Below are 12342 nucleotides of genomic sequence, written 5' to 3'. Positions count from 1 at the left end.
ATATAAATTTCAAGGGGAAGAGTTAAAAAAATATGTTTCTGGAGTTTAAATGGTAGATGTGCTAATTATTAGTGCGCCCCCTACCACCATATTGCTGTAACACACAAATGTATGCAGCTAGCTTTTGTAGTTTGGCTTGAATTTCTTTTGGGTTCAATCCCAGATAACTAGAAGAGTTAAATAGAGTCTGAATTAAAAAAAAAAAAAAAAAAGATTTAACAAGAATATAAAAATGAAAGATAAACAAAAAAATTGAGTTGCTGGAAATACATTCTCTGGTGCATAATATAATTGAAAGTTTACTTTAGTTGAGAAAGTATTCTAAAATTCAGACAGGGATTTTAAAAAATCAGAAAATGATTTGAAAATATTGAGAGAAATGTTTGAATATTTTCAGGATTATATCAGCTTTAATGTTAGTATTGTTTAATGTAGACATCTACAGAAGTTGAATTCAAGTTTTGGAATGTTTGATACACAAATCAAAATGGTTGATCTTCCATATTTCTTTTAATGTGCTGAGCATCTGATAAACAAACCACAATTAGAAAATCTTATCGAATGACGATGACAGTGAGGCAAACAAATAGTTTTCAAAGTTGTTCCTTCCCTTTTGAAGCTAAGGTAATATTCTAAAAAAATCTAATCATTAAAGTTAAGAACTTGAAAGAGTTAATATCTAATAATGATCACTGATAAAAAAAAAAAAAAAAAAAAAAAAAAAAGGATAAATTTTACTGTTATTCATAGGATTAAAAAAAAAAGCTTAATTTTATTTTTAAAAGATTAATACATTAAACTGAAATTTTCTTAACTTTATTTTATTATTTTCCTTAATTTTTAGTGTTGCTTAATAAATAAAATTAAACCACATTAGTTTAAACTAATGTATTTCGGACAATGTTTTTTATTTTATTTTTTTCAATTTTTTTGTGATAGTTGTTATATCAGAATCGTTTTAAAATTTGCCCAAATTATATTTTGTATAAAAAAATATGATAATTTCCAAACACGGATTTTTTCTTTAAAATAAAAATGCTGCATAAGTGTTCTATCGTTTCTTGAAAATATCCTGATTAATTGCATACATAAAATAGTTTGCATTTCTAATTGAATAACTAAAGAGAATCAACGTTAGAAGTAAAACGTTATCAAACTCGAAAATCAATAGTGGAAATTATTCAGTTATTGCTTTTATGTCAAACCACCATAAAGTGAGAAAATAAAACCTTGACTTATTTTTCTTAAAATATCTTTTTTTGTTCCAAATATATTGCACAACTCTTACTTTATGACATAAACCAAAAACATGGTAATGTAAATGAATAACTAATTGTACCAAAAATGTCTTCCTTCATACTAAGATGGTGATATATATATTATATATATATATATATACACACACACAATGAATACTAATGAGTTATTACTTATCAAGGTTCAGAACAACTCAAGGATAAGAGTTACGATGACTAGGTTGACAGCTGAGTAATATTGAACAGCCAGAATCAGAAAATACCCCCCTTCACCATAAAGATAACTTACGAAATGTGAGGACTAAAAAACAAAATAGAGGGGTGGGGGACAAGAGTTATCAGGCCGTCTAAAGTAAACCTATGGCGCACTTTCTACTTTGTTTAGTGTGATTTGAAAATGTCATCAACTGATAAACCTCTAAAGAAACAAACAACCGATTTAAACAAACATTGCTGACATTAATAATAATATAAAAATCATTTCAGCTGCATCAATTTCAACACAAATTAGACTATTTTATAATTTAGCTAAAAAAATATTCAAACCTATTTTATTAAAATATTTTACAGAATTCTCTGAACTGAAAAACAAATTCAACTTTAGAAGACTAAAAAAATACTTATGTAAGTATTTGTATAGTTTTCTACACAAATACTTACATTAGTATTTTTTTATGAATTCATAAAAAAATGAAATTATTATGTTGGTTTGATGATACAAAACAAATATTGTTCAAAAAATTTAATTTTGAAAATAACATTTTTACACATTTCCTTGAATAATTTTTGGTTTACTCAATTTTAAAACTAAGTTTATCCCTTAATCTGAAGCAGATTAATTTTTTTTAAAATCATATTTTGGAGTTGACATATATGATATCATATTTTGGAGTTGACATATATGATATCATATTTTGGAGTTGACATATATGATATCATATTTTGGAGTTGACATATATATATATATCCTATTTTGGAGTTGATATCATATATGATATCATATGTTGGAGTTGATATCAGATATGATATATTTTGGAGCTGATCTCAGATATAATATATCATATTTTGGAGTTGATATCATATGATATAATATATATTTTGGAGTTGATATCATATGATATAATATATATTTTGGAGTTGATATCATATGATATAATATATATTTTGGAGTTCATATATATGATATAATATATATTTTGGAGTTGATATCATATGATATAATATATTTTGGAGTTGGTATATCAATATATTTTGCAGTTGATATATTTGATATCAATATATTTTGCAGTTGATATATTTGATATCAATATATTTTGCAGTTGATATATTTGATATCAATATATTTTGCAGTTGATATCATATTTGATATCAATATATTTTGCAGTTGATATCATATTTGATATCAATATATTTTGCAGTTGATATCATATTTGATATCAATATATTTTGCAGTTGATATCATATTTGATATCAATATATTTTGCAGTTGATATCATATTTGATATCAATATATTTTGCAGTTGATATCATATTTGATATCAATATATTTTGCAGTTGATATCATATTTGATATCAATATATTTTGCAGTTGATATCATATTTGATATCAATATATTTTGGAGTTGATATCATACATGATATATCATATTTTGGAGTTGATATCATACATGATATATCATATTTTGGAGTTGATATCATACATGATATATCATATTTTGGAGTTGATATCATACATGATATATCATATTTTGGAGTTGATATCATACATGATATATCATATTTTGGAGTTGATATCATACATGATATATCATATTTTGGAGTTGATATCATACATGATATATCATATTTTGGAGTTGATATCATACATGATATATCATATTTTGGAGTTGATATCATACATGATATATCATATTTTGGAGTTGATATCATACATGATATATCATATTTTGGAGTTGATATCATACATGATATATCATATTTTGGAGTTGATATCATACATGATATATCATATTTTGGAGTTGATATCATACATGATATATCATATTTTGGAGTTGATATCATACATGATATATCATATTTTGGAGTTGATATCATACATGATATATCATATTTTGGAGTTGATATCATACATGATATATCATATTTTGGAGTTGATATCATACATGATATATCATATTTTGGAGTTGATATCATACATGATATATCATATTTTGGAGTTGATATCATACATGATATATCATATTTTGGAGTTGATATCATATATGATTTATCATATTTTGGAGTTGGTGTCATATATGATTTATCATATTTTGGAGTTGGTGTCATATATGATTTATCATATTTTGGAGTTGGTGTCATATATGATTTATCATATTTTGGAGTTGGTGTCATATGATTTATCATATTTTGGAGTTGGTGTCATATGATTTATCATATTTTGGAGTTGGTGTCATATATGATATATCATATTTTGGAGTCGATATCATATATGGTATCATATTTTGGAGTCGATATCATATATGGTATCATATGTTGGAGTCGATATCATATATGGTATCAGATTTTGGAGTCGATATCATATATGGTATCAGATTTTGAAGTCGATATCATATATGGTATCATATTTTGGAGTCGATATCATATATGGTATCATATTTTGGAGTCGATATCATATATGGTATCATATTTTAGAGTCGATATCATATATGGTATCATATTTTAGAGTCGATATCATATATGGTATCATATTTTGGAGTCGATATCATATATGGTATCAGATTTTGGAGTCAATATCATATATGGTATATCATATTTTGAAGTTGATATCATATATGATATATTATATTTTTTAGTTGATATATATATATCATATTTTGAAGTTGATATCATATATGGTTATATCATATTTTGAAGTTGATATCATATATGGTATATCATATTTTGAAGTTGATATCATATATGGTATATCATATTTTGAAGTTGATATCATATATGGTATATCATATTTTGAAGTTCATATGATATATGGTATATCATATTTGGAGTTGATATATATGGTATATCATATTTTGAAGTTGATATCATATATGGTATATCATATTTTGAAGTTGATATCATATATGGTATATCATATTTTGGAGTTGATATCATATATGGTATATCATATTTTGGAGTTCATATCATATATGATATATTTTGGATTTTTTTATAATATGTATGATATCATATTTTGGAGTTGATATCATGTATGATTCAATATCATATTTTGGAGTTGATATCATGTATGATTCAATATCATATTTTGGAGTTTATATTATCAGAGAAAATGTGGATTCAGATCACCACTCCTCTACACCTTAACGTTAATTACCGTTCTAAACTAATTCTTGAAATTTTTAATACTACGTTTTCATGTCTGCTAGATGCCTGACATCAATGAAATCAAGTTGATTGAAACCCATAATTAGATTTATCTAGCTTATTACCAAAAAAGGATTTACCGGCCACTATATTTGATCAAGTCTTCTCCTATTCTACAATTTCTTTGGGGTTCCATTGATATCTCAATGGAATGAAATCCATGATAAAAAAAACTCAAAACTTTACAAAATATAATTGTAATACTCAAACTGCTTTATGGCAAATTTTCCATCAAATTCTTTTAATATTTGTAAAACCAAATTTTTCTCATTTCACCAATATTCAGATTTTTTGGTTTTGCACCAGTCAAAATGAATGAATCTTTGAGAATTAACTTTCAACCCAGATCTAAAGCTGAAAATTTACATCCAATCTATTGCTGAAAAAATGATTGGAACATTCCACTGTTCCAGAAAGTATGAGACTCCTTTACCAAAATATAAGAGAGTATGTTGCTTGGACAAAATTCACAATCAACTACAAAACATATTTGGAGCTCTTCCATTCCTTACAGTCCCTTTCTCACTTTGCCATTTTCTCATCGAAGATACTCATCTGAGCTCCAATCTCGTTCCTGCTTGCAAAACATTCTCAGAAAGAATTATTCTTCCTACCAAAATAGAAAAAGACTTTCCCTTTTTCATGTGCCTAGCATCAAGAGGAATTTCCATGGACAAAAACTGCTTTGCATAGCAACATAGTTTCGAATCCAGTACTCGATGTGAACAGTCTCGATTATTAAACTCAGTTTATTGCACATCAGTTTCAACTGATGATGCGATTTCAGTTAACCCTTATCTGCAACTGAGTGCCTCTTGGCCTTGATAAATGGTGACTAAAAAAAAAGAAAATCACTGGGTCTTGAAAATCGTTTCATTTTTAATACCAAAAAACCTTTTTAGATTTGTATGCCTGAAGTGCATCCAGCAGCATTTCCAAATAGATTTTATAATATTTATATTTGAATCATTTTATAATTGCAACAGAACTTTGTTTTCAAAATTGTTATACTGTAATGTTCTAATATGATGCAGAAGATAAAGCAAACAAATGTCGAGGAGGTTCACAGACGTAGAAAGAGGTGACAAGGGAGAGTAGACAGTTTAAGATTCTCATCAAACATCCTAACAGATGTGTTAAACGAACTTATATCCTTACTTTCATTGCAACATGGCAGATTTCTACTTTGGGAATGGAACATGGATATAAAATGATGACAGATATAAAAAGAGAGGGAGAAGTTGCACAATTTGAAGTATAAAGCAAGAAAAAGATTGAAGCATAAAAAGGTCAGTTGTTGATTAGAATTCACTATAGTTGATTTGTTCCAGCCTAAGACAAATGATGCAATTAATCCTTTATGATTTTGGTGGACTAATTCTTTCAGTCGTAAATAAATGAATACAATGGCATAAATAAAGTGGGAATTGATTCAAACATGCCTTGTACATTTAGTTCAATATCTGGGTAGATGCCAGATACCTATGGATTGCAGCTGTCTATTGCTTACATTCAGTATGGCGCCATCTAAAATTAACAATATATTTTTTTAATCATCTACATCATAATTTAGATCATAAAGGGTTAATACCCCCTATTTAATGGTTTGACTTGTATATGATGATGATGGCATAACAAAGGAAAAAAGGTTAATGAAATCTGCGAGAGTCATTCACCTTGGACATCTTTGGAGATACACTCATGAAATGAACAGTGAAATAAGAAAAAAAGATAAGAAAAAATAAATAAGGAGAATGAAAAAGTGACAAAAAATATGACCTAACTAGGAATTCCAAGTAAATATGGTTGACCCCCTCCCCCATGAATTATTGCATCATACTGAAAACAAATGTTTGCATTTCAGAAAAATTGTTTTGTAACCCCCTGTACCTTCATACTTTTATCACCCCCACTGTGTTGCAGTTTTTGAATATCATGATCATCTACTTATATTCTTATCTATATATTAATATGATAGCGCATGTGTTATTTTGTGTGTCACGCTTTTCTTCTGAGTGATCGTCGTTAAATTGTTATGACCTTCCATTTCTTATAATAAATAATTTTACCAAGAATTCTTCATAAGTTTTTGTTTCGGTTCTAGCTAATGCACCTATGTCATATGAATATATTTTTAAAATCATAACTTCATAATATATAAGAATCGGTAGAAAATTGACTATAATAATAATATATACAAAATCTGCATAAATTAAAATATAAGTAAATCTAATAATTGTGATTGAACATAATCAGCTATATGTAATTCCTAACTAGTTTATGCTGCTGCTAAAAATGATATCTTCATCTGCCAGCATGTCTCGTTATATACTTTGTTTTTTTTTTAAATATGTATAATATATTGTAGACATGTGAAGATACAGACAGCCAGAGTGCATCAACAATTTGGTAAGAGAATTACTCTTTCATAAGCTCACACAATAAAATGGAGATTTTCTTGATAAATATCAAGTACAAATTATTTTTAAAAATCAACTTTTATAAAATAATTGTTTCCTATTAGTGATTATTATTTTCATCCTACGTAGAAATATAAATTTCTGAGAAATGCTATTAGAAGAATTTTTCTTGATTCCATTTAATAAGAAAAAAACAAACAAACAGTGAAAGAATAACTACAGTTGATGGCCGTTTCATTAAATATCATGCTTCAGTTCTAATGGAGAAACGGATAACAGTTTAACAAAAACTAATATGGTCAAATTATTTTATTTAATATATCTTATATATAAAATAGAATTAGTTTCCACTACTAATTCTAACTTTGATCAGAAGTTTAATAACAAAAGCCAAAACTTTGATTTCTGATTTAGATCATTTATTAGTGTCTTAAAAATATATATTTGTTTTTCCAATTTTAATACTTAGAATATACTTGTCCTTCTTTAGATCATAAATACAGAAAAAGGAAGTAAATCCATCCCATAGACTATCTATTCTTAAATCACTAAATTCAAACTAAATAACTATGTAAATATATTGTGGAAAATATTTAAAAAAAAAAAAACACCTTCATTTTCTGTGAATCTTTTCTTCTGGTTTTTTAATCCTTTATAAATACTTGTGAATAAGTTATTTTAGTTGGCTGCATTCCTTTTATTCTTTTTATTTCTATCAACAATCTGAAAATTAATGGGGTTCTGGGGTGGGAGCAGGAGTTTATTGGTAACTTCAATTTCCCCAGGCAACACTAAAATGAGTCCCACTCGTAAGAAAAATTATCAAATAAAATTCTAAAATTGCTATTTTATAGATAAAAAATAATTTGAAAATAAACATTTCAACTGTCATATTTCATTTTGTTATTAAGGATGTTTTCAATAATATTTGCTTTCCTGCTTCAACAAATTTGAGAAAAAACATCCTAACAAATAGGATTTTGGTAGAAAAAAAATATCCTTACACGAGGACTTTTTTCTTCTTTGCTAAAATAAGCAATTTTTTTAAAAAAGTTTTTTCTTTATAGTTTGTAAAATAACTTAGTCATTTGGAAATATTTTTAGAGCATTAAAAATTAAGAATATGGTTTTAAAAATTATAAAACAGATAAAAGAATCCAAAAGACATTAAAAAAATGTAAAATGTCTGCTGCTGATGACACAAATTATTTGATAAGAAAACAGTACATGTGCAAAGGAATTCAGATTCAATTGTAATGTGGTCATCTCGTTAACCCTAAACTGGATCAAACAGTAAACCTGCTTAGTTTTTCTTATTTATAATTGTTATCAAAGGTTATGCACATATTGGAATAACACTCAACCAGATATAAAAAACAATAAAGTAATTTTATATCAAATGTGGCTAAATCATACAATATCTTAGTTAAAAAAATGTAAAATAAATTTCCGAATATTAAATTTGGAAGTAAATGGACAAATATATGTTGAATAAAATTATTTTGTTCTAAAGTTTATGAAACATTTTCACATTTTTTTTTAGTGCATGCTTTGCATTAAATGATTAAGGTTTTTCTGTTTTTGTCTTATGAACCAAACTAATTGAGAAATGAGAATAAAATATGTGATCAAAATTTTTATTCTGTCTATAATAACATGTGATATTTTATAGCTTTTTACTTAACCAAGAAGTTCTGTGAATGAGAAGAAATCCTAAAACAAGGGGAAGTTACTCTATTACTTATTGAACTAATATTTCAAAGCGTTAATATTTCTTTTGAACAATTTATGCAAAGCATAATAAGATGAAATGCAATCAAAGATGGGATTTTGTTTTTCAAACAAAATATGACTGATACCTCAATTTATTTAATTTGTATTTATAACTTTGTAGTGCGAACATTCAATAATTGAAAGAACACATCTCATAGATGCTTTGAGTAAATTCACCATTGGCATGTTAAATTTGTAATCTTCATACCTGATCAATCAGTGACCCAGCATTGTTTTAATCAGAAAATAAAAAAGCTCAGCACTTCAATATCTACACTACTAAATGACGCATTACTAAGTGACATTTTTTAATTTTAACATCTAAGACTGAAGAAAATGAGCATTGCAAGGTGATTCCTGAACTTAGCACTTCTATTTTATCAGGGCTTACACCTATAAATTGCTTCTGATTTCTAAATACTTGATATATGGCTGGTGGATTTTGCATAGTATCTTGTAGGAGTAGATTATGCTAATTGCAATATCTTGTAGATTAAATTTCTGTCTGGAAATTGGAGCTCCACTTTAAGAATTTTAGAGATCTTAAAAATTTCATTAGATTAACTCTGAATGTTTTCTTTTAACATCATTTCTGAATTTATCAAGTTTTATCTTAACATTTTTTTATTTTTATTAGGTTTGGCCATTTCCTATTACAAAAATTTACTCATGCGATAACATCTTTCTAGTCAATAACTTTGGAGAGTAAAGGGAGATATTTAAACAGTTTTAATTATAATAATTTATGATTAGAAATGTTCATATTTCGAAATAGAAATAGTTTTGCAATACTATTCTCAAATTGATTATTAAACATTTGGTTTAAGGTTGCAAAAATAGATAAAATTTCAAATAATAATCATTAAATAAAACACTACATAAAATCTATTTTTTTTAATTGCCTTAAGATATTTGTGTGTGCAGGTTATAAATTTTTAAAGAAAAAGTAGAAAAACAAAAAGAAAAAAATTTAAAGAACATTTTACTTACCAATAGAAAGTTGGAGAAAGCTAGCAACTGTAAATTAGTATTGAATACCTGGAAAAAAAATTATTTCAACTAGTTTATCTCTATATATAATAAAACAAAAATTATTCTTGTCTCGGAAAAAACAAAAAACAAAAAAAAACAATTTTGAAAACAGACGTCACATATAAATTCAATATGATCAGACTACTAACCAATATCTGATATAGGTTTTTGTACATATCATTCATTTTCATTTGTTATTAGAAATTCTTATAATTTCTAGAAGATTCACATTCCAAAACAAGTCATTGAACAGTGATAGCATGATATTTATTCATTATTTTCTCCCACCTCTCTCTCTCTTCCCAACGAAACTGAGCGTTTCTAGATTTGTCACTTAACGCCTCTCACAAACTGAACAAAATGGTGTCGTACAACAAGCAATCGGATAATTTGAACCTAACCAGATCAACAAAACATGAACCTAACCAGATCTACTTCACAAACGGATACTTATGCAGAATATGGACAGTGCTAAAATAACAGTTTTTTTGTAACTATTATCGACTTTTAACTGACATTTCATACACAAACAATACTGTATAAACTTACATTTAAATCGATCATGGTTAAAAAATTGCACCGTCCGTATTTAGCATAAGTACAAAAATATATCTACACCAACACAGCAAATTAGAAATGTGTAAAACAAAAAATAGGGTACTCCTTGTTTTCCTCAGGCTTGGAACAAAACATGACATAGATCATGATCACCTTTGAGTGATGGTTATGACCAGTGAATGACAGTTGTTAGGCAGTCAGTGGCCACAAGTAAACACCAATAACTGCAAGTAACCACCTCAAAACTTGAGTTACTGCCTAAAAACAGCATGAATAGACTTTAAACTGCGGTTCCTGCCAGTGCATGAGGTGACAGTAGCTAACTTAAAAAAGCAATGACCATGATGGATGACAGTGCCAGACAATTGAAGACAGGTAATTTACCTGCAAGTTCACACCTGTCAAGAAGTGACAATAGTGACCTGAAAATCACTGTCCATCACAACTGCCAATAACCAACATGCCTACCACTGGATGACAGTGCATGAATATTGAAGACAGGCCATTTCATTTCAGAGCAGTTCAATGGGGTTCAATACTGAAATACAGAAAATTTAATTTCAGTGCAGTCCAATAAAGGCCGATACTGGTCATGGCTGACAGACAATGGCAGTGCCCACCAGTAAATTACAAATAACTGCTTCAGAACATTACTACCATCAGCGCCCGCCATAGGCAGTACCCACAAGTAATTGCCCCAAACCAATACTAATTGTCAGGAACCCACAGTGCTAACCATGACAGCTAGTGATTTCCGCCAGCTGCCACTGCCAGACAGTGGAAACCAGACTATTTAATTTTGGCCACAACTGCCAGTGCCTGCTATTTTCCAGGGCTGAAAACCATAGTTGAATTGTTTTTGTGGGGTCTTCACCGAATATGTTCTGGCTTTGTGCCACACTTCCAAACAATGCTGGTGTACAGGTCATATATATATATATATATATATATATATATATATATATATATATAGAGAGAGAGAGAGAGAGAGAGAGAGGGAGAGAGAGAGAGGGAGAGAGAGATAGAACATATGCTGTAGAACGGAGAAAAAAAGACCAAAGACCCTAGTGTTTTGATGTGATGTTTTGAATATAATAAACTAGTTATGACCAAAGTTTCATTTCATTCGGACAAAACTCTAATTAGAGTTGGGGCCCGTTTTTTTTTGTCACCCTGTATATATATCGTTTATATGGTAATAAATAAAATTCCATTATTTTCAATTTCATGCAAACATTTTCTCTTTAAAATGGTTATCAAATTTGTATAAAAAATGCAAAAATAAAGATGTGTAGAATTACACCATGAATTTTGTGTTAAATGATGAAGATAGATGAATTTTTCAGTTTTTAAATTATTAAAACTTTAACTGCATAAAAGTCATACATGCAACTATACAAATCGAAATTTCTGTATGTCTTAAGAAAATGGAAACCAAGCTTCAAAATGAACATTTTTGCATTTCAACTTGCTGACTTCTGTACACTGTTCATCCACCCAAACAAAGATTTTACTCGTTATAAAAGCATCCTTGGTGTATGATTATTATTCCCTGTTAATTTCAGTGTTATGTGATCAGTAGTATCAGAGTTTATTGGTTAAACATTTTCACACAGACACACGTTTTATTTATATAGAAGACTAGCAGGAAGATCCACATGCAACTTAGCACTTAACACCATACTATCTTTTCTTATTTTTATATTTATCTTAAAGTTTTAGGATGCAACCGAAGAATATACTCAGTAGTGACTCGATAAATGGGAATGAAGTAAAGTGATACATACTGAAATAAGTTTAGATAAATTTATAAATTAACTGCCTTTTCCTGGTAATACTTTAGAATTCCTGTGTAGTCCTGAATTCCTACAATTTCTATTTTT

General features: G+C 27.9%; 1 protein-coding gene across 24 annotated transcripts in view; it reads right to left on the bottom strand.

Moving 5' to 3' along the window:
- Positions 1-12342, bottom strand: part of LOC145278069 (uncharacterized) — a 373119-nt gene that overhangs the window by 27664 nt on the left and 333113 nt on the right. For all 24 annotated transcript variants that reach the window (XR_013868326.1, XR_013868317.1, XR_013868318.1 and 21 more), the window contains one exon: positions 9860-9907. Coding sequence is in view for 3 of the 24 variants with exons in the window: in XM_080130322.1 (XP_079986448.1) it covers positions 9860-9907 (48 nt within the window). In the remaining 21 variants the exon portion in view is untranslated. The remainder of the gene's footprint in view (positions 1-9859; positions 9908-12342) is intronic.

The sequence above is a fragment of the Euprymna scolopes genome, chromosome 6, assembly GCF_053919585.1.
Source record: "Euprymna scolopes isolate OS-2025 chromosome 6, ASM5391958v1, whole genome shotgun sequence".
NCBI classification, from domain to species: domain Eukaryota; kingdom Metazoa; phylum Mollusca; class Cephalopoda; order Sepiida; family Sepiolidae; genus Euprymna; species Euprymna scolopes.
Note: the sequence above shows the minus strand (reverse complement) of the source record. Positions and strands in the feature narration are given on the sequence as shown.